This window comes from Chanodichthys erythropterus, chromosome 16 (genome assembly GCF_024489055.1).
Source record: "Chanodichthys erythropterus isolate Z2021 chromosome 16, ASM2448905v1, whole genome shotgun sequence".
In the NCBI taxonomy this organism is placed as follows: Eukaryota; Metazoa; Chordata; class Actinopteri; order Cypriniformes; family Xenocyprididae; genus Chanodichthys; species Chanodichthys erythropterus.
Window position 1 is genome coordinate 13889075 of NC_090236.1, and position 23725 is coordinate 13912799.

The 23725-nt window shown below is 41.4% G+C and overlaps 2 protein-coding genes across 4 annotated transcripts; one reads left to right on the top strand and one right to left on the bottom strand.

The window, feature by feature from the left end:
• Positions 1–356: 356 nt before the first annotated feature.
• Positions 357–7491, bottom strand: sf3a2 (splicing factor 3a, subunit 2). 3 transcript variants are annotated; one of them, XM_067363511.1, is made up of 8 exons: positions 7419–7491; positions 5431–5651; positions 5295–5341; positions 5106–5215; positions 2502–2551; positions 2082–2222; positions 1294–1362; positions 357–904 (listed from the first exon to the last, which is right to left on the bottom strand). In XM_067363511.1, exons 2-8 carry the CDS (start codon positions 5626–5628, stop codon positions 608–610), a joined length of 912 nt encoding a protein of 303 aa, XP_067219612.1. In that variant the 5' UTR covers positions 5629–5651; positions 7419–7491; the 3' UTR covers positions 357–607. The 3 variants fall into 3 exon arrangements, with proteins under 3 accessions (XP_067219612.1, XP_067219613.1, XP_067219611.1); XM_067363512.1 differs by lacking the exon at positions 7419–7491 and adding an exon at positions 7085–7365 and having other exon boundaries at positions 5431–5654; XM_067363510.1 differs by having other exon boundaries at positions 358–904; positions 5431–5654.
• Positions 7492–7724: 233 nt separating this feature from the next.
• On the top strand, positions 7725–14516 carry plekhj1 (pleckstrin homology domain containing, family J member 1). Its single transcript, XM_067363513.1, has 6 exons — positions 7725–8024; positions 9934–10001; positions 10085–10151; positions 11869–11959; positions 12034–12097; positions 13276–14516. Exons 1-6 carry the CDS (start codon positions 7931–7933, stop codon positions 13357–13359), a joined length of 468 nt encoding a protein of 155 aa, XP_067219614.1. The 5' UTR covers positions 7725–7930; the 3' UTR covers positions 13360–14516.
• Positions 14517–23725: the final 9209 nt, after the last annotated feature.

The window sequence follows — 23725 nt, forward strand, 5'->3', positions numbered from 1 at the left end:
AATTTTTATACCGTTGTTTTAGCCGTGACGTCGCAGAAAAATAGAAACGTTTATAAAATAGAATCATCGCTTGTCGCGGATAGTTAAAAAACTCTGGAAAAGATAGCTTTTATAGTGTCGCAAATTGAGAATTCTTGTTTTTTTATGGAATATTGCAGTGTTTATTCTAAATTGTTTTAAATTCATGTTCCTGATAAGAGATGCCGATTCAAGATTCTCTTCTCTGATGATGAGGGCGGGGCAACCTGTCACCAACAGCAATCCACAACCATCCAATCAATTCCCCACAGACAAAATCAAGCCCCGCCCTAAATTTGTTCTTGTTTGAGAAGCATTTCATTTAGATATACGTCACAATAGGGAAGAAAAGACCAGTACAAGTTCCATTTCATGTCGACTTTAAAGAGGTTTTAATAATAATAAAAAAAACATAAAAATAACATTTGGACATTGTCCGTCATTGGACAAGAGCAGTGAGATCCTCTTCACTGAAGTCTCAATCAGTATAAATTCACAAAACTACATATTTTGAGGGTTAAGCACATGAAATTGAAGAAACGCGTCCGTGTGCATCTACAGAAATACAAATGAAATCATTTAGAGACGATCACGGATGTCCAGCATTATGTGGCATCCCGTCGGAGGGGAGCGGCGGCCTCAGGTGAGGGGGCAGTGCACCTGGAGGGGGCATTTGTGGGGGCATGTGATGCGGGACGGGGGCTCCGGGGGGCAGAGGGGGCATTCCTGGGATTCCTCCAGGCGGTGGCGGTGGCATGGAGTCACCGAGCGGACGTGGGCCGAGTCCAGTGATCAGCGAAGGTGGACGCTTCACACCGACCGGCGCTCCCTGTCCCGGTGGAGGTGGCATAGCTTTCTCCATCTTAAAGTGAAACTGCAGGAAAAACTGAAAGAGAAGGAGAGATTGTGTATTCAGCACATAGTGATGGTTGGTGTTTTAACGGCATGCCAGCTTGTGAAAGCAAACACTTTAAAAGAAATGTCATGGTGAGTAACAAGTAAAAAAAACCTATTCTGCTTTTTTCCATATTTATCTTTCTTTAGTGTGTTATGTTGTTGTTGTTTGAGCATGAAAAATCTCTGCAAAGCTCCAAAGTCGCTCCAGCAGGAGTTATTCTCCATCAGTGTCAGTGTTTTTGAACTCCCAGAAACGCCTCCATTGTAGTCTCTTAAGTTCTACTAGACTGGAACATAGCGATGGATCTTGATTTGATACTTGTGTCAGCACATAGAAAACCATCTACCAAATTATTCTTTTTTTTTATCCATTCTCACCTGTTTTGTTTCCCTGTTCCAGTGTGTCCAAAAACGGGTCTCGGCTTTATCAATCTCTCGACTGGGAACCTGACAATACAACAGGAGCAAAAACATCAGAAATTCACATTTTCAATTGTATTTTTAAAAAAAGCCCACCTGAATACATCTTTAAATGTCACTGCGTGTCTATTGATGCCTTATGAAGGTCATGCAACCGAAACATTGCTAATAAAATATTTTTGATACGTTTTTGCAAGTATTGATAGTGAGATTCTTTAAAATACTAAAAACGTAATTTTAAAAGGTTATTCTAGAATAAGTTATTCTTATATTAAAGATTACTTGTTACTTTAAAAAAAAAGTAAGTAATGCATTACTTTAAATTTACAACAAAGCATCAGAGTTACTTTTTCAAATAAGTAACACAAATTACTATGTTTTCTTATTTATTGACCTCTATTGTACGGGTGTAAAATTATATTTCCTTCAGACTGAGGCTTATTCATTTCACTTTTAGAGTGAAATGGCCTTTACATTCGCTAAAAATATAACTTTTTTCTAAACAAAAACAAGCAAGCCAGCCAAGGTGAGAAAGAGTAACACAAAATTAACGTATTTCGTTCCATAAAAAGTAACTAAATAGCGCAAATAGTTACTTTTTTTAGGGAATAACGCATTACTTTTCAAAGTAACTTTCCCTAACACTGACAACAAATCTGATGCACTTTTATTGGGTCATTAAGTTTGATTAAACTATTTTCACAATCCCTACTAGTTCCACAAGACGGATGTCTAATTGCACAGACCTTGAATGCGATGGTTTCATACGGCTCAGCAGCGAACAGCAGATACTGCCAGCGACGGTCTGGAGGCTCGATTCTCTGCTCATATGCTGACATGAAGCGATGCCTCGGCCCGATGCCTTCTGCTATCTCTGGGTAATCAATCTGAAGAACAAGGTTTGTTGTCAAAGGTTTGCAGATCAAAATTACAAGAGCAAAACATTTACTTTGCAGATGGCTCTTGAATTTCAGAGCATTAACCCTGAACAGACCAAAACATCCAGTTTCTCAAAAACAGACAGGAATTACTGGGGCCAGCTGCACAAGGTAAGACTTTGAAAACTAGTTTGGCCAACTAAGGGGTAATCAGCCTTACTTTTCCCATTCAAATCAGATCTACTTTTTTTTTTCTAAGCAGTTTATGCAACCAGCCACTGGACTTACCTGGAAAAGCAGACTCTGCTGTCCGACCTCTGGATCCCTTTGTTTGGTTACTATGGTAAAATAAAAAAATAGGCACACTTGTTAATCAATGAAATTAAGATCTGTACTGGGTTCTTACAGATTTTGAACAATGAATTTCCATGACTGTCCAGTCGTTTGTGATCATTTTATAGACGTTGCTTCCTTAGAATGTAAACATTTAAAGTAGAGATGCACTGATACTAAATTTCTCTGCCGATTATTCAGAATATCTTCCAATGGCGATTATTTAAAATGATATCTGCAGATGCCAATAACTGATTATTCAGAATATTAGCCGATACCAATACTGATAACCGATTATTCAGAATGATATCTGCCGATGCCGATAACCGGTTATTCAGAATATTAGCCGATACCAATACTGATAACCGATTATTCAGAATGATATCTGCCTATGCCGATAACCGGTTATTCAGAATGATATCTGCCAATGCCAGTACCAATAACCGATTATTCAGAATATTAGCCGATACCAATACCGATAACCGATTATTCAGAATGATATCTGCCGATGCCAGTACCAATAACCGATTATTCAGAATATTAGCCGATACCAATACCGATAACCGATTATTCAGAATTATATCTGCCGATGCCGATAACCGGTTATTCAGAATATTAGCCGATACCAATACTGATAACCGATTATTCAGAATGATATCTGCCGATGCCGATAACCGGTTATTCAGAATATTAGCCGATACCAATACTGATAACCGATTATTCAGAATGATATCTGCCGATGCCAGTACCAATAACCGATTATTCAGAATATTAGCCGATACCAATACCGATAACCGATTATTCAGAATTATATCTGCCGATGCCGATAACCGGTTATTCAGAATATTAGCCGATACCAATACTGATAACTGATTATTCAGAATGATATCTGCCGATGCCAGTACCAATAACCGATTATTCAGAATATTAGCCGATACCAATACTGATAACCGATTATTCAGAATGATATCTGCCTATGCCGATAACCGGTTATTCAGAATGATATCTGCCGATGCCAGTACCAATAACCGATTATTCAGAATATTAGCCGATACCAATACCGATAACCGATTATTCAGAATTATATCTGCCTATGCCGATAACCGGTTATTCAGAATGATATCTGCCTATGCCGATAACCGGTTATTCAGAATGATATCTGCCGATGCCAGTACCAATAACCGATTATTCAGAATATTAGCCGATACCAATACCGATAACCGATTATTCAGAATTATATCTGCCTATGCCGATAACCGGTTATTCAGAATGATATCTGCCGATGCCAGTACCAATAACCGATTATTCAGAATGATATCTGTAGTACTGATAACCGATTATTCAGAATTATATCTGCCGATGCCGATAACCGATCAAACGTAATGATATCTGCAGTACTGATAACTGATTATTCAGAATGATATCTGCCGATGCGATAACCGATAATTCAGAACGATATTTGCCGATGCCAATTATTCAGAATAATATCTGCCAATGCAAATAACCAATAATTCAGAATGATATCTGGAGTACAGATAACCGTTTATTCAGAATGATATCTGCCGATGCCGATAACCGATAATACGTAATGATATCTGGAGTACTGATAACCAATAATTCAGAATGATATCTGGAGTACTGATAACCGATTACTCAGAATGATATCTGCCGATGATGATAACCGATAATTCAGAATGATATCTGCAGTACTGATAACCGATTATTCAGAATGATATCTGCCGATGATGATAACCGATAATTCAGAATGATATCTGCAGTACTGATAACCGATTATTCAGAATGATATCTGCCGATGCGATAACCGATAATTCAGAACGATATTTGCTGATGCCGATTATTCAGAATAATATCTGCCGATGCCGATTATTCAGAATATCTGCCGATGCCGATAACCGATAATTCAGAATGATATCTGCCAATGCCAATAACGATTATTCAGAATATCTGCTGATGCCGAAAACTGATTATTCAGAATATCTGCCGATGCCGATAACCAATTATTCAAAATGATACCTGCTGATGCTGATAACCAATATCTGCCGATGCCGATTATTCAGAATTATTTCTGCCGATGCCAATAATCGATTATTCAGAATGATATCCGTTTTTAAACAATTGACTAATGATGACAGATAGTGAAAATCATTGCTTTTATTGGCCGATACATCGATGCAACGCTAATTTAGACAATTATAATATTTAATGTACAACTGTATCTAATAAGAAAACAGGAAAATAACTCAGAGCAACTAGAAAAAGTGAAATGCATATGCGCACTTGAAATGGATGCCATTAAAGTCTATACATACCCGTTTTAAAATCAGCATACATATGTTTTACTACAGTATTGGTGCTACGTTTATAAGCTTAATTGCATCAATTTGATCAAAGTCTCTTGTTTACATTAAGTAAAGTTTAATCGCAATATTACATGAGAGTGCTTATAAACGTAGTCAATAGGAAGCGTGTCTATAAATCAAACTATCCTGAATCAATCCTTTTTGTTCTGCTTAGGAATGAGGCTCAGTGATGTCACACCTTTATAACCCGGTCTGCCAATCTTGACAAACTTCTTCACTTCAACTTTGACCTTCTCTGGAGCAGGTTGTGCCGGGGCGTCCTTTGCCTCTTTTGCGGCTCGTCTCGCTCTAAAACAGAAAAACACAGATTACTCAATAAGTTCCTGCTCCTCATCCTGATAATCATGTGTGTAAATGCTGCACTTACAGGTTAGACTGGTGCTTTTTGCCTTGTGTGTGAGCAAGATAACTTCCCTAGAAGACAAAAATCACAAACACAATTCACATTTAAGGGGTAAAAGAAACGCATTCATGTTCATGAAGTGCATTAATGTTACGCATACTTCATTATTGTGAAGTGTGAGACACAGTTTACACTCATAAGACCCCAAGTGGTTTTTCATGAAGTATGGATCTTTATTGATGTCTATCGTCTCAAGCGCGAGCTGCCGCAGTCGCTCACGCCGGTCTCGGTTGCTCTCGGACGACGAGGCGACGCCGCCACTGCCCGTTTTCCCTCCAGCTCTGTGCTGGAAATCCATGATGGCGGATCCTCACACTGCTGCTGCTGAAACCAGCAAAGAGGGAAACACATTTAAAGGGGACATATGATGGATTCTTGATCTCTTGAATGGAATTTTCAGAACTCTAAATTTTGTGCACGGTCCACTCAGTCGGATATCGAATACTTCTCTACAAGATAGCATGCGAAAACAGTATGTGACAAAAGTAGTACTTCCGAATGCATGGGCTGCATACGAAATTGAATACTACCCTACTACATAGTATGTGAACAGTGTGTGACAAAAGTATTACTTTCAAATACATTGGCTGCATCCGAAATCAAATACTTCTCTAGTATATAGTATGTGAAAAACAGTATGTGATGAAAGTAGCATGTTCGAATACACAGGCTACATCCGAAATCAAATACTTCTCTAGTATATAGTATGCGAAAAACAATATGTGGCAAAAGTAGTATGTTCGAATACATGGGCTGCATCTGAAATCGAACACTTCCCTACTAAATAGTATGCGAAAAACAGTATGTGGCAAAAGTAGCATGTCCAAATACACTGGCTGCATCCGAAATCGAATGCTTCTCTAGTATATAGTATATAGTATGTGAAAAACAGTATGTGACAAAAGTAGCATGTCCGAATGCATTGGCTGCATCTGAAATCGAATAGTTCCCTACTAAATAGTCGGCGAACAACAGTATGTGGCAAAAGTAGTACTTCCGAATACATGGGTTGCATCTGAAATTGAATACTACCCTACTACATAGTATGTGAACAGTGTGTGACAAAAGTATTACTTTCAAATACACTGGCTGCAGCCGAAATCAAATACTTCTCTAGTATATAGTATGCGAAAAACAATATGTGGCAAAAGTAGTATGTCCGAATACATTGGCTGCATCTGAAATCGAACACTTCCCTACTAAATAGTATGCGAAAAACAGTATGTGGCAAAAGTAGCATGTCCGAATGCATTGGCTGCATCCAAAATCGAACACTTCCCTACTAAATAGTATGCGAAAAACATTATGTGGCAAAAGTAGCATGTCTGAATGCATTGGCTGCATCTGAAATTGAATACTTCCCTACTAAATACTGTTTTTCGCATACTATGTGGCAAAAGTAGCATGTCCAAATACATTGGCTGCATCCGAAATCGAATACTTCCCTAGTATATAGTATGCGAAAAATTCCTGACGATATAGTATACAAAACACAGTATGTGACAAAAGTAGCAGGTTTGAATACATGGGCTGCATCCGAAATTGAATATTTGCCTACTACAAGCGATATTGACTAGGTCACGTGACAGTAACAACATGGCGAATGTAGTACGTCCGAATTTTATTCATACTATATAAAATGTACTTTTTAAAGACAGCGAAGTAAATTCATATTCAAATGTAGTACCTACTCGATAATGGCCAATAATAAAATAGAACAGTTTTATGATTATTTTACATTAATTAGTACTTACTTGAGTTACAGCTTGTTAAATAGTAAAGGTCTGAGAGAGAGTGGAAAATAGTCTTTCTGATTGTTTACAAAAGTGTACAATACGATCCCATTTAAGGCTAAGTGTAAGGTTAAACTTATCAATTAAAATAGAATATAACGAATCATGCATAAATAATGATATATAACACAATAGTATCTAACAGAGCTGGATCAACTTCACAGCTGCACTTTCAATGAACAATAACAAACGCAGAAAGCGTATTAGAAGACCGAGTTTAGTTTGGTGGTATCAGTCTTTTAAAAGCGAAAATAATTATCATTTTTATCGAAAACCATCTTGAAAACATTTTTACCTAACGTCCAGATCACGCTTGCCGCCGTCGCAGATGTAATGCGCATGCGCGGTGAGTGATGCACTTCCTGTTCCTGTAATTTTGACATGCAAAACTTTATTGAAACAAATAGCAATGCAGTGATACATTCTAAGTGTTTTATTTCGAAAAGTGTGTGTTTTACTAAAAATAAGCGATGAGGCGTATTTAAAACAGCAAAATTAAAATTAAAAAGCGTAACATTTATTTGTAGTATTATTATAAAGACATTTTAATACGTGCCCCTTATATATTTGTGTACAGACAGCGCCCTCTGTCGGCTGCATGTGTTCAGCTTGTTTGTTTGGGTGTGTGTGTGTGTTTAGTATCAGACACGTTTGATGCCGCAGAAACAGATGAGCACAGCAGCAGAATGACTGACAGTCCGGGTGAGGAGTATCTGATCTGACTCTGATGTTATCGGGAATGAAAACGGCTGTTTAAAATTTCAAAATGCTATTCGATGAGACGAAACTGCTGTCAAAGAGCTAAAAATGCGATTTAACGAGAAGGAGCTGGTGTTCCTGAGCCGCCAGCCGTCAGAGAGAGCGGCCGAGCTGGGCATGAGAGGCCCGAAGAAAGGAGACGGTAAGAGCCGTTCATTTCATCACGATTATATGATGCAGTTTCTGTAAACCATCGTGTTTAGGTCGCAAGACGCGAGAAAAATAGACATAATCAACGACAGAACTGGAAGACTGTCCCATTACGATCGATGTTGTGATTCGGAATAGCATACTAGAGTACTACTCGTGCTATTCCTGTCTTGTAAAGATGTGACAGAAATAATAAAAGTAGTATAATATTCCATTAAGTCACTAGTGTTCGTACTCCAACTGCGGGTCACATGACCTTCACTACGCGCACTCTGATAGGTGGTTGCTGTATTTGCATAAAGTTGATCGCCTCAGAATCGCTTCCGTGTTTACGCGACATGTTTTCAACTATAAACTTTTTATGTCTTTCGGTCATTCATTTACACGACAGCGGCGTTTTGGTTGCCTGAAAACGCAAGTTTTGGAAAACGATACAGTTATCATCTCTGTGTAAACTACAAAAACACGAATGACGTCATGTTCATGCAAATTACGTTTTTCAGTCTATAAGAGCGTAGCCTAAAATGAGCGTCTTTGTTCAACGTTGAGTCTGAAATCGCATATTTCTCTACTATACGGTTTGCGAAAAAAACTACTTTATGCTGTATTTGCATAAAGTTGATCGGCTCATCGCCAAGGATCGCTTCCATGTTTACGCAACACGTTTTTAACTATAAACGGAAAACTTTTTATGCCTTTTGGCCATTTGTTTACACGACAGAAGCGTGTAAGCTTAAACGCAAGTTTTTGAAAATGATATTTATCATCAACTACAAAACCACGAATGACGTCATGTTCATGCATATTACGTTTTTTTCAGCCTATAAGAGCGTAGCCTAACATGAAAAATACAGCGTTTTTAATTGTTATCGCATTGACAATGTTGTCGTATGTACGCGAAAACACAAAGGAAAAACTTTTCTGATTTTAGTACATTGTTGTCGTGTTAATGTACACTTAGAATTGAAATTTTTAATCAATTAACTTATCTCAAGTTGTAAGAATGCAACAAAACTACAACATTCATAAGTTGTACTCAACCGTGTAGTGTATGAATTTCAACATAAGAGTCTGATAGCCCCTCCCCCTCCGTTACATAATTAAAGTTGCGGCAGTTGAATTTGAAATAGCAAATTTCTCTACTATACAGTTTGCGAAAAACAGTGCGACAGAAGAGTAGTGATAGGTAGTTGCTCTGTATTTGCATAAAGTTGATCGCCTCATCGCCAAGGATCGCTTCCATGTTAGGGGACGTTTACGCGACACTGTTTTCATAAAGTTTTTCTCTGTCATCTTAAAATTGCCAATATTTAAAATTAAATTTGATCGACGAAACTGACAGGTTATGCAAGAACTGGAACTTTCTCGTAATATTCCATGAAGTTGTCGGAATGCAACGAAATTACAAAACTCGTAATAATTTAAACTGCTGCGATGTGACACACCTAGACCAGCCTGTTATAATTAGCGATGGTGTTTCTATACAATGCGATAAAATCTGATTTAATCGCTGTTGGTCATTAGTAGGTTCAAAAGCATCAGGAGGCAGATCATGTGACATCGACTACGTGTGCTCCCATTGGCTGTTACTGTATTTGCATTGTCAAATCAGTGATCATGTCATCTCAAATCACCATCATTCGCAATAAATGTTACAATCAATAAAAATAAGCTTTATTTTATATAGTGCCTCTGATTCTGTAAAATGAAGTTTCTCAAAGCACTTTACGTAGTAAATAATAATAAGAAGAACAATACAAAAACCAACAGTGAATAAAAATGTAACTAAACACTAAATGTGCACTAAAAAGCCAATTTAAATTAGTTTTATTAAAATTTTGACTGCTCTTGTTTTGGTTGAGACGATGTTTGACCTGATTCTCTTCTGTTTCCTACCACAGTTGTGAAAAGGCGCCTAGTGAAACTGATCGTTAATTTCCTGTTCTACTTTCGGACCGATGAGGACGAGGTCAGTGCGGTATGAGCGTCTGATCTCAATCTCAACACCATCGCGGTCACATTCATTTCAGTTTGATTTGCATGTGTTTTCAGCCCATCGGCGCTCTGCTGCTGGAACAGTGTCGCGTGGAGAGAGAAGACGATCATGTTTTCTCTATCGGTAAGAGCAGCAGCAGTCACAGATTCACACATCAGTGCATTTGTGGTTTTAATGTTCTCAGTATCTCTTCCTTGTTTGACTCTTTAAAGAGGGTCTGTTGTTACCAAGTCTTGATGTTGTTTTTGTCTCTACTAGAGCAGGTTGATTATTCTCCTCATATTTTCCATTGTTGCAGCTCCTCTCTTCCCAGTCTGTCAGTATCGCTCTGTTTAGTTCCTGTCTCTATGAAGCCCCTCCTTCTGAAAAGCACAATGTGCTCTGATTGGTCGGCTGGAGCGGTGTGTTGTGATTGGTGTTTGGCAAATGTCCCGCCCCTTACCATAACTGCCAGTTTCATCACACTGCTAACTAACTCAACCAGGCCCCGCCCCTTTATTCTGCATATTAATTATTTAAATCAAGTCAAGTCAAATTTATTTATATAGCGCTTTTACAATTGGTAATTGTTTCAAAGCAGCTTTACATATTAGAAGCACAGAAAAAAAGGGAAGTGGTTAAAACTGTACAAACAAGCGTGGTAATATGTAACATATACAAGATGGTGCTACATTAAGCCAATGTCGGCTGACTTCCAGGGGTGGAAAAAACCCCCTTGGAGAAAAACCCAGCGTGCTAGCACTGGGAAAAAAGTCCTAGGAGGGAAAAAACCCCTTGGAAGATATATATATGTAAATGTATATGGAGATCAAAATCTGAATTGTACATTTTTATTATAGAGTTTAAAAATCGATTATATATAAATATATGTAAGCGGATACGGGGATCCTGGGCTACGTTGTAGTCAGGTCCAGACGCAGGTTCTCCATCTGACCTGGATACGGCCTGGATCCAGCACCCGGCAAACCTCAGGATAAGCAGAGAGACAGATATTAGCGTAGATGCCATTCTTGTTCTGATGTACAGGTATATCTAGTGTTCTAGGAAATGTTCTCGGTTCCGGCCGACCTAATTATTGCAGCGTAACAATCCTTTAACGGATTTGAAAAATGTTAATGTATTGATAATGTGTTATGTGTATGCAAGAGCAAAGAGATGTGTTTTTAGTCTAGATTTAAACTGACAGAGTGTGTCTGCTTCCCGAATAATGCTAGGAAGATTGTTCCAGAGTTTAGGTGCTAAATAGGAAAAGGATCTGCCGCCTTCAGTTGATTTTGATATTCTGGGTATTATCAACTGGCCTAAATTCTGAGATCGCAATAAACGTGAAGGACTATAATGCATTAAGAGCTCACTTAGGTACTGGGGAGCTAAACCATTTAGAGCTTTATAAGTAAGTAGCAAGATTTTAAAATCTATACGATGTTTAATAGGGAGCCAATGTAATGTTGACAGAACTGGGCTAATATGGTCATACTTTCTGGTTCTAGTAAGAACTCTAGCTGCCGCATTTTGGACCAACTGTAGTTTGTTTAAAAGCCGAGCAGAACAACCACCCAGTAGAGCGTTACAGTAATCTAGTCTTGAGGTCATGAATGCATGAACCAACTGTTCCGCATTTGTCATTGAGAGCATATGTCGTAATTTAGATATATTTTTTAGATGGAAGAAGGCGGTTTTACAGATACTAGAAACATGACTTTCAAATGAAAGATTGGTATCAAAGAGCACACCCAGGTTCCTAAATGAGGAATATTGTGATGATAAACTCAAGACTACAATGGAGGCGTTTCAGGGAGTTCAGAAACAGAAATGTGACCTCACTCTTGTTGTTTTCCAGTGTTCCTGGACGAGGCCGAGAGGAAGTATTTGTTTGAATGCGATTCTCAGGAACAGTGTGTTGAGTGGATCGACGCCATCATTAAAGCCAGGTGTGTGACGCTGACGTTACCCATCATCCTGTGCGTTTCCTGATTTATAACCGTAATCTGTTTCTGTCTCACAGTTATGAATTCATGCGGAAGAACCTGATCTACTACCGCACAGAAATCCATCGATTGACTGGAAAGGTGAGGGAATCAATGTTCATTAATGCAACCAATACCTCCTAGAATGATCACAATTAGAGTTTGCAAAAATACCGACTTCGGTACCAATCGGTACTGAAATTTAAAAAATGTGACGCTTTGGGCGCTGTTGAGTGGATTCGTAAACACCTATGATTGGTCATTGTGTTGACGCGCTCATCAGATATGTCCGTAATCGAAGCACGGCAGCGTTTGAAAACACACGGAAGTGTTTGAATTTGAAAGTGGCAGCGTTTCGTTTGAAAGCAGGCGTCTATCAGTGGACCGGTCTGCAATTGACGCCTGCTTTCAAACACACCCGTGTGTATCTGTGTGAGCGCTCGTTGAAGAACGTCATTGATGACTATTTACAACGTTTTTGAAGCATTGATCATTGTAGCCAATCACAGACATATCTGATGAGCCCATGAACACAATGGCCTATCAGAGGTGATTGCGAATCCACTCAATAGTGCTCAAAGAGTCATAATTTTACAATTTCAGTACCGAAGTCGGTACTTTTGACAACTCTAGTTACAGTTATATACCACAGAGCTGCACGATTCTGGATAAATTGAGAATGTTTTTTTGTTTAAAATAAAGATCATGATTCTCCCTTGATTCTGAATAGACAACTAAACAAAATAACATGGAATTTACTAGAGCTTCTGACAAAATATTAATTGCTACAGTCTTATTTTAAAAAAAATTATTAATTTGAATGAATTATTTAAAAAATCGTTTGAATGAATTATTTGGTGAGTCAATCATAAATACATCACTTGTTTTATTACTGGATGAATCAGCGTTTTTGAACGAATCTCTTGAATGAATGATTCAATGACTCAGTCATAAATACATCACTTGTTTTATTACTGGATGAATCAGCGTTTTTGAACAAATCTCTTGAATGAATGATTAACTTTGTAAGACAGAAATAATGATGTTGTGTGGTTGAAAAGATGTTTGTGATGCTGTTTCATATCTATTCATGACAACGGCTCTCTCTGCCTCTGAATGTTCGCTGTGATCATATTTGTCAAAGGTTTAATAGACGGAGCCGAAACGTCGTCGTGTAGGAATATGATCGTGTGTGTGTTTGAATCAATCTTTTACCGATTAATCATGCAGTTCTGCCACATATTACTGATCATGCTCTGATCTAATGTGATCTCTTGCAGGATCCACTAGAGCAGTATGGGATATCAGAGGAAACACGCTTTCAGGTCAACAGTCTTCCTCCTCTGCCTTCTCCTCCCACATAAACATACTCCTCCTCGTGTTTCACATCATCATCTGGTTTTTCTGCTGTTTGGGGTTTTTGCTTGTTTTCTGTTTTTTCAGGTTTTTCTTCTTCTACAGTCTGCCAGTATCTAACACTGAACATTCTGACCTCTATAATCTTTTTATTTTACACATATGTAATATTACTGTAATGAATGTCTGCTGAGTTTGAGCCAATTGCAATTAAAGGTTCTTCCCAATATCAAGGTCATTGTTAATGAGGACAGACTGAACTGGGTCGTCGTTTTAAAAACTGATTTCAGCACCTTTTGTTTTTATAACTGTGACGTTAAAATGGTTTGTAGTTTTCATGCATGCACTATATATCTTCAGCTGAAGTGCACTAAAGAGGATTTGTAGATTTCCCAGTGTTTTCTATTTTTCATTTCAAAAGCACTGAAGCTTTTCAGTCAACAGTTTCACTAAAAACATTATAGCTGCTTTGATTTTGTGCCTATGCATTTGTATAATGATCTGAATTCACCCCCTAATCAAAAGAAAAAAATAGAAAATTATATTTTTGTACAAAGAAAATTAAGCCTCTTTTAGGACTATTAAATTGTGACATCATTTTCATGACAATAAGCACATTTACCCAGAAACCCTCATTACTGAGAAGCAAAGAAATAGAAACCATGATATTTTTACAATCAACATATTACTCTTCAAATGCACTACTCAATTCAATAAATGCAATAATTTGTCAATGCAAACCCCTAAATGTAGGCTTTATTTACTTTATGCAGAATGGGATTTCTTATTTTTCCTTTTGATTTTGTGGTGACATCTGACCTGTAAATTTCACGCGTTTAAACATCATGGATTCACAAATTTGCTGTTTGTGAAGATAGCAGATTTAATCAATATGAGAGGGTTTTTGTTGAACTGTTGGATTATTCGTCAGTCTCAAAGGGCATTGAAAAACGAAACATGAACTTGAACTGCTTTCCTTTAGACACAGTTTAATTTTAACCCTTTGTGCCTGTAACTTTACATTTGTATAAATGATGAAACTATTGCAGACCTTAAAAGAGTATGAACATGTCAGCGCATCAGAATGTGAGGTTTATGAATGTTTTAAGCTTTTTTCCTTAGATTTAGATTTCATAATTTATGTTCCTCATTTCAGTCTTATTTTTTGTTAATAAATCTCTTTTAAAAGATATCAGTGTTTTTGATTTTATGCTGATTTATATCAGTCTCAGACAGTATCATCCAATACAAGGAAATGTTCATATAAATACATTATATTATGAATGAATATCTGCCAGTGGGGTGTTTTCCCTATGAATTAAGTTTATTTTTCTGTCCCCATTGGCAGATATTTGTTCTTGTTTTAACCACAAACTTAATTTTGACACATTTCTTGACTCAATATCATCAGTCATTTTGCTCCTCCATCTTGATTTAAGAATGTTTAGATAATTGTGCTGAAAAACAAGACAAAAATACTGAGGAAGAACATTATTTTTTGCAGTGTTTGCACAATAACACTCAAATACTGCCATTCACCACTTTATTCAGGGAAACGGATAGTGCTAATGTTTCCTGTTAAATACCACAAATGAGTCATTTTATGAATGCGACATGATTCTGACTCATTTTCAAGAACTCATAATATCATGGAGCAAGAATTTATATATGTGACCCTGGACCACAAAACCAGTCATAAGGGTGAATTTTTTGAAATTGAGATTTATACGTCATCTGAAAACTGGTTTGTTAGGATCGGACAATATTTGGTCGAGATACAACTATTTGAAAATCTGGAATCTGAGAGTGCGAAAAAATCTAAATATTGAGAAAATCACCTTTAAAGTTGTTCAAATGAAGTCCTTAGCAATGCATATTACTTACAAAAATACATTTTTGATATATTTACGGTAGGAAATGTACAAAATATCTTCATGGAACATGATTTTTACTTAATATTCTAATGACTTTTGGCATAAAAGAAAATTATTTTGACCCATACAATGTACAAATATACCTGTGTGATTTATGACTGGTATTGTGGTCCAGGGTCACACATAAAAAAGGCCTGTGAGCTCACAAGAGGTGAAGAAACAAGTATTTTCAGAATATGACATACCTTATGTCAATGCATGTGACACATCTTTGGTTGAGGATGTTTAAATTGAATATGCACAAGCTCTGTGATTAGCCGTTAACTTACGTTCATGTTTTTAACCTGCTTTTAAAATGTTGCATTAAAATGATTTGTGCATCTTGATCAAACAGGATGGATTTTTTTTTTTCACACGAACACCAAACATCACAAAATTTATCAGATCCATTGATTACACTGTGCTTCTGATTTCCCCAATCAATGGTGTCACTTCCTGGAGGATGATGTTTTTCTATGGTGTTGCCGTCAAAGAATGTCTTAAACATTGTCTTAAAGACAAGATGCCTTAAAGGGTTAGTTCACACAAAAATGAAAATTCGGTCATTAACTACTCACCAAAAAAGCAAAATAACGACTGTAATACAACTAATGTTGTTATGTGTAGGAAGGAAGGGGAAAGGGTCGGCGTTCAACTGCTGACTGAGCTTTATTACAAGAATTAGAAACGTCCAACAAAAACTGTGCAAGGCACAACAGCAAATAAAATAATCCACAAAGGGCTTCACTCCAGTCACGGCATCTACAATCCACAAAGGGCTTCACTCCTGGTCACGGCTGTACAATCCACAATGGGCTTCACTCCAGTTAGTCGTGCACCAGCTGCTCAGTCAGCAGTTCCCCTCTCTCTCCCCGACTCCTGCTTCTCGCGGCGTTTTAACCTGTCTCCGCGCCAATTACTGAAATGAGAAACAGGTGTTCGTGATTTACATTTAACTCGCTCACTCACCAAAGATCTCCCGATGCTCTCTCCCGCCGCAGACCTCGCTGAACCACGCCCCCCTCGCCACATACCCCCACCGCCCGACTCAGGCCGGGGAGCCGTCCGGCCTGCAGCCCCCCCATTTCTGGAGAGGAAATCGGCCACAGCCATCTGAACACCCGGCCTGTGGACCACCTTGAACTTAAAAGGCTGTAATGCCAGATACCAACGAGTGATCCGCGCATTGGTATCCTTCATGCGGTGGAGCCACTGCAGGGGAGCGTGGTCCGAACAGAGAGTGAATTCCCGCCCCAGGAGATAATAGCGGAGGGTGAGGACGGCCCATCTAATAGCCAAACACTCTTTCTCAACGGTGCTGTACTTAGCTTCTCTCTTTGAGAGCTTACGGCTAATGTACAGCACCGGCCGTTCCTCACCCTCTATCTCCTGGGACAGGACAGCACCCAGCCCCCTGTCCGACGCGTCAGTCTGCAACAGAAAAGGGAGAGAAAAATCAGGAGAGTGAAGCAATGGCCCGCCACATAGAGCAGCCTTCACCTGGGTGAAGGCCTGCTGGCACAGCTCCGTCCACTGGACCGTATCTGGCGCATCCTTTTTGGTTAGATCAGTCAACGAGCTGGTGAGGGCCGAATAATTAGGAACAAACCTCCTATAATATCCCGCCAGCCCGAGGAACTGTCTAACCTCCTTTTTGGTCTTGGGGCGCGGACAGGTCGCAATCGCTGCCGTCTTATCAATTTGGGGACGCACCTGTCCATGCCCCAAGTGGAAGCCCAGATACCTTACTTCCACGCGCCCAATCGCACACTTCTTCGGGTTGGCCGTGAGCCCGGCCCCCCTCAGCGATCTCAGGACGGCTCTCACATGCTGCATATGCCGCTGCCAGTCATTACTGAAGATAATAATATCGTCCAGATAGGCAGCAGCATATGCACCATGGGGCCGCAAAATTTTATCCATGAGACGCTGAAAGGTAGCCGGTGCCCCGAACAACCCGAACGGAAGGGTGACGAATTGGTGTAATCCAAACGGCGTCGTGAAAGCCGTCTTTTCTTTGGATAATGGCGACAAGGGGATCTGCCAATACCCTTTCGTTAAGTCCAGTGTCGAATAAAATCGAGCCGTACCTAGCCGGTCAAGCAACTCGTCCACCCGAGGCATTGGATACGCGTCGAATTTCGACACTGCGTTCACCTTGCGATAGTCCACACAGAACCGAACTGAACCGTCCGTCTTGGGAACCAAAACTATCGGGCTCGCCCAGTTACTGCTGGACTCTTCTATTACTCCCATTTCAAGCATAGCTTCTAATTCTGCCTGCACTACATTTTTCTTGTGTTCAGGCAATCTATACGGCCGGCTGCGAACCACCACGCCCGGCTCTGTCTCGATGTGGTGCTGAATGAGGTTTGTACGGCCCGGTAGGGGAGAAAACACGTCTGCAAACTCTGCTTGTAACTTGGATAAATCAGTGAGCTGTGAGGGCGAGAGGTGATCTCCCCCTGGGGCCAGAGCGAGGGACTGTTTTTTGACATTCGCCTCTGGCCCGAGATCATCCTCTCCGCTAATCACCGTCGCCAGCATCACTGATTCCGCCTCATTCCATTTTTTAAGGAGATTGAGGTGGTAAATCTGACGTGCTCCTCTCCTATCGGAACGCACAACCTCATAATCGAGCTCACCGACTTGCCGTGTCACCACAAACGGTCCTTGCCACTTTGCAAGTAATTTCGAGCTTGAAGTGGGAAGCAATACAAGTACTTTATCTCCCGGTGAAAATTTGCGCAAGTTAGCTCCCCTGTTATACAGCTGGCTCTGTCTGTGCTGGGCTTGTAACAAATTCTCCATAGACAGCCGCCCCAACGTGTGGAGTTTTGCTCTCAAGTCCAGCACATACTGAATTTCATTTTTGGCCTGAGATGGTCCGTCCTCCCAAGTCTCTCTTAGGACGTCTAATACCCCCCGGGGCTGGCGTCCAAAGAGAAGCTCGAAGGGGGAAAACCCCGTGGAGGCTTGCGGGACCTCTCGCACTGCAAATAGCAGAGGTTCTAACCACTTATCCCAATTTTTGGCGTCTTCTTGAACGAATTTACGAATCATGGATTTAAGCGTGCGATTAAACCGTTCGACCAGGCCGTCCGTTTGTGGGTGAAAGACGCTGGTACGCACGGATTTAATGCCCAACAATTCGTAAAGTTCGCGTAACGTGCGTGACATAAACGCCGTGCCTTGATCAGTGAGGATTTCTTTCGGAACCCCCACCCGGGAGATTAAACTAAACAGTGCATCCGCAACACTCTTAGCAGAAATGTTGCGGAGTGGCACTGCTTCAGGATATCGCGTTGCATAATCCACAATGACTAATGCAAAGCGATGCCCTCTTGCTGACCGCTCTAATGGCCCGATGAGGTCCATACCAATTCTTTCGAAGGGGACCTGCATTAATGGGAGGGGGCGCAACGGCGCTTTTGGGGTGGCCGGTGGGTTAACCAACTGACATTCCCGACAAGACGCGCACCACCTGCGCACATTCTCGTGAATGCCCGGCCAAAAGAATCGGGTCATGAGACGCTTTAGTGTTGCCGTTTGTCCTAAATGCCCAGCCATCGGATTAGAATGAGCCGCATGGAAAAGCATTTCCCTGCGGCTCCTTGGAACTAATAATTGGGTCGTATCTTCTTTTGTCTGAGTGTCTTGGGTCACTCGATACAACCTATCTTTTATGACCGCAAAATACGGATAAGAAAGTGGACGCCCAGGCTGGAGAGGCTGTCCATCGATGGTGCTGACCTTTTCAAACGCGTTTTTTAGCGTCTCATCGTGAGACTGCTCCAGGGGAAAGTCATCGCGATCCGAAAGAATAAGTCTTCCAATTTCGCTCTGTTCCCCTGAAGCTGAACTCACCGGTCCCTGATCAGTCTCTCCCGCCTGCACTCGCACCTCCTTATCCCGCGATTTTTTCCCCCAAGAGGCATCCGAGCATAAACACCCCAATAATTTATTAAATGCAGGCCAATTCGTCCCCAAAATTATCGGATGCCGGAGGTGCGGATTAACTGCCACCTCCACCCTATGCTTTTGACCCCTAAATTGAATAATGACGGGCACTAACGGATATTTCACCACATCCCCGTGCACACACCTCACCTTAACCAAGCGGCCTGTATCCAATGCCCCGGACGAAATCAGGCTTTGATGCACCGAGGTTTGGTTACATCCTGAGTCCACCAAAGCCTGATAGGTACCCCCCTTGACACTCACAGGTATTTGGTACTCGCCAGCTTGACCGGGGGCAGCCTGCGGATCGTCCGGGACCCGGATCAACGTCCCAACCTCCATCACTGGACACCTGTCCACAAAGTGCTCCGGGTCCCCGCAACGCCAACAGGCCGGCCCAGACCTGCCCGCCGCTCTTGTGGCAGGGAGCGGGTTAAATGGTTGACGCGGAGAGAGGGGAGAAGCAGGAGCGGAGTCCGGCCCGGCAGCAGGGAGTCCCGCCCCCCTGGGCGGGGCTCTTGGTCCATAATACGGGCCCTGTTCCGTTCCGCCCCGCCCCCGGGGCGGAACACGTGGTGGGCCGGGCGGACGAGACCTGGGTAGAGGGACAGGTTTAGAGAGAGAGGGGGAATTAAAAGAAGGAGAGAGAGAGGCGGAAGGTAGGGGTTCGCCGACCCCTTGGCACGCCACCATGTGGTCCTCCGCCAGTTCGATGGCTGAGTCCAGCGACGTGGGGCGGTGGCACTGGACCCACTCGGCTGTTTTCTTGGGGAGCCGAGTGATAAACTGCTCCAGTACCACGCGATCGATAATCCGGTCCACGTCGCTTCCCTCAGCCAGTAGCCATTTGCGGCACGAGTCCCGGAGCTGTTGGGCCAACACGAAGGGCCGGCCGGACTCACCCAGGTCCAGGGAGCGGAAGCGTTGACGATGTTGCTCTGGGGTCCGGCCGACCCGCTGAACGATGGCCCGCCGAAGGTCGTCAAAGACCAGGAGGTTCTCTGCTGGCAGCTGCTGCGCCGCCACCTGCGATTCCCCCGAGAGGAGGGGGACCAGCCTCATGGCCCATTGGTCCCGCGGCCAGCCACTTGCCTTGGCTGACCGCTCAAATAAGTCGAGGAAGGCCTCGGGGTCGTCCGACGGCCCCATTTTGTTCAATGGCAGGTGGGTAGGCGCAGCCGGCTGCCCGATGGTCTCCTGGTGAACCTCCCGGTCAATCCAGCTCCGGAACCTCTCGCGGTCCTCCTGCTGGGCCTGCACGATGGCTTGGAAGCGACGTTCTTGGTCGGTGCGCAGGTCCAGCAGGGCTCGATGTTGTTCCTGATGCAGGACCGCGAGGGACGCGATGACTTCCGCAAATGTCGATGGGGAGGACGAAGATTGCATGGCAGCGGCCACCCAGCTTCCTTCCCGGGTTTCGGTACCAGTGTAATACAACTAACGTTCTTATGTGTAGGAAGGAAGGGGACAGGGTCGGCGTTCAACTGCTGACTGAGCTTTATTACAAGAATTAGAAACGTCCAACAAAAACTGTGCAAGGCACAACAGCAAATAAAATAATCCACAAAGGGCTTCACTCCAGTCACGGCATCTACAATCCACAAAGGGCTTCACTCCTGGTCACGGCTGTACAATCCACAATGGGCTTCACTCCAGTTAGTCGTGCACCAGCTGCTCAGTCAGCAGTTCCCCTCTCTCTCCCCGACTCCTGCTTCTCGCGGCGTTTTAACCTGTCTCCGCGCCAATTACTGAAATGAGAAACAGGTGTTCGTGATTTACATTTAACTCGCTCACTCACCAAAGATCTCCCGATGCTCTCTCCCGCCGCAGACCTCGCTGAACCACGCCCCCCTCGCCACAACGACTTATATAGTGATGGCCGATTTCAAAACACTGCTTCAGGAAACTTCGGAGCGTTATGAATCAGCATGTGGAATCATGATTCGGATCGCGTGTCAAACCACCAAACTGCTGAAATCACGTGACTTTGGATGAGCATGAGGGTGAGTAATAAATTACATCATTTTCATTTTTGGGTGAACTAACCCTTTAACAAAACTCGGGAAGATTTTAAAATGAGCAGTTCATTCATAAATAAGTAAGATCGCTGTGGAAATACAAAACGGAAGACAAAGGACACCGAGCCCAGCGCTGAAAAGGGGCGGGGCTACATAAGTTCTATAGAGTCTGGGAACGTGACGTCAGCAACGCATTGCATTCTGGGACTTTAGGTCACGGACAGTACAGTAGAGACTGGGAAATAGAGGAGGAAGATGTTAAAATTTATATTATACAGTTAAAAACATATTAGAATGGTAAACGCTGGCTGTGTTATGAACTATCTGCATATACTGACCAGCGTGGAAAACGGATGTGAAATTAAGCGCCATTTTGTCCCATTTTCGGGACATTATAAAAAGCTTAACGTGGCGTAATGTAAGTAAACATCATACTAATAGCCCAGAATTTGAACGCAACGCGTTTAATTTCACGTTAAACGTTCTCCTCCCCTAGAAACTAAGCAGATGAGCCCAGTATATGAACAGAACCCGTCTTATTACACGTTAAGTCACTGTCCATTAAGTGTTTTCTTTATGAGAGGAAAATGCTTGTGTTAAATGTGCTGCGTTCATATTCTGGGCTCATCTGCTTTTCTGTAGTAAACACCAAACTAATAAAGCATACTAAGTTTTGTTTGTCTTGGTAAATTAAGCCACGTTAAGCATGCTATAATGTCCCTCATTTTCTGCCTTCCAGCTTAGAAACGACACAATGGTGAAAGTGAAACTCAATGAAAATAAACTTGACCAAAATGTGGCTTTGTCATTTGTATTTATAACAGATTCATTACTTCTGATCTGTTTGAATATGTACGTGCTCACGCCATGAATAATGTACGAAAACACGTTTAAGAAATGTTATTTGTGAAATAGCTCATTGCGATCACTCTCCGTGTTCATAAAGCAGCACATCTTTGATTCATTGTTAAGCTTCTCTCGGTAAGAAATCATGTAATTATTCCATTTAGGTCCAGTACAACTTACTTGGTGTAGCGACTCCACAATATAATTCATTTCAGAGCTGCATTACAGATGGTCATGCTCTTATGTTATCCCTTAATGCTTTAACATGAAGAAATCAGGGCGATATGATGATATGCTGGCTGAGATCAATCTATATTGTGTTTATTATTTTATCTGACAGATATATCGGTGCCACTTAGTCATTAAAAACTGAAATAGAGAAATCTCTTTGGTCCTGTGTGTGGTCTGATAGAAGGCGTCAGTATGATTTCTATGTGTGTGTATCGTGTCCTGGCCACACGACTGAGCGATCGAATGAACACAAGGGATTCAAATATTAGTCCTTTATTCTCAGCAAGTACAAGCAGCTCTTTAAAAAAATTAACGTAATTACAGTCGTTTTTTCATCTGGTGAGTTGTATTTATTGTCATTGTACGCTCCTGAGCGTGACCTAAAACATGGCGGCGACTGCCCAGAATGCAACGCGCAGTGACGTAGTTTGCCAAGCTCTATAGCGCAAGATGCTGATTTTTAGGTGGACTGTCCCTTTAAGAGCGGCGCGAGTCATCGTTGGGTCTGTAGTGTGTTGACGCAGCGAGTGATTGTGTAACTTACACACCCTGATCAATTATTGACACACAGACCTTCATTACTTTTAAAACGCGAGCTGGGCACAGTCCATGTCTTTCACTGCAGCAGCCTGTATGAAATGCTTATTTCCTCTCTATCTTTCTCACATCTGCTCGATCAAACTGGATGTGTGAAGAACAAAAAGATAACAGTTTTGCAAAAGAAAGACGCACCAAATACTGAGACATTCTCAAATTCACTCTATTTACATATATTTTACGAGAGGCACATGGGCGAGTGACGTATGCGCGCACTTTCCCGCCAAAACCATCCCGCCCGGTCTAAAATATAAACAGTTTGTAATATTACCACACTGAATCAAGGTAAGAAAAAAACACGTTTTGGAAGAAGGGTTGATGGTGTACTGACTCATTATTTAAATCGTGTTCATTTTGAACAAAAAGATGAACATTTAATATGGAAAAAAGTCAGATTTCTGTTGATGATTTTATTAAGCTGATACACATGATCTCATCAAACTACAGTAGGGGGGAGTGGGGTAAGATGAGGCAGTGGATAAGTTGAACCACCCCCTGTATCTTGGCAACCGTACCATTTTAAGGTCATGTGACCATATATTTTAGAACCACCCATCATTTCTGCCAGATTGTGGGGTAAATTGAGCCAGAGTTTTAACTTACCCCACCATAAGGCACTGAATTTAAGTTGAATCTGTTGGGGATAAACAGTTTAGGACCCTTGAAATCAGATATGTTGAATAAAGACCCGGAGTCAGAGTTTAAAAAAATAATAATAATAAATTGAAGAGAAATTTAATGAAGAATAGTTTGCAGTTTCATCAGCAGAAGCCAGCTTCAAGTCTCTCAAGGAGTTTGTAGGCCGCTCC

Excerpts from the sequence above, each read along its gene's own strand:
- plekhj1 (XM_067363513.1), top strand. The coding sequence starts at position 7,931 with ATGCGATTTAACGAGAAGGAGCTGGTGTTCCTGAGCCGCCAGCCGTCA. Across the intron at positions 10,152-11,868 it reads CGATCATGTTTTCTCTATCG|TGTTCCTGGACGAGGCCGAG; the intron begins GTAAGAGCAGCA and ends GTTGTTTTCCAG. Across the intron at positions 12,098-13,275 it reads TCCATCGATTGACTGGAAAG|GATCCACTAGAGCAGTATGG; the intron begins GTGAGGGAATCA and ends GATCTCTTGCAG.
- sf3a2 (XM_067363511.1), bottom strand. The coding sequence starts at position 5,628 with ATGGATTTCCAGCACAGAGCTGGAGGGAAAACGGGCAGTGGCGGCGTC. Across the intron at positions 1,363-2,081 it reads ATGAAACCATCGCATTCAAG|GTTCCCAGTCGAGAGATTGA; the intron begins GTCTGTGCAATT and ends TTGTATTGTCAG. Across the intron at positions 905-1,293 it reads GGAACAGGGAAACAAAACAG|TTTTTCCTGCAGTTTCACTT; the intron begins GTGAGAATGGAT and ends CTTCTCTTTCAG.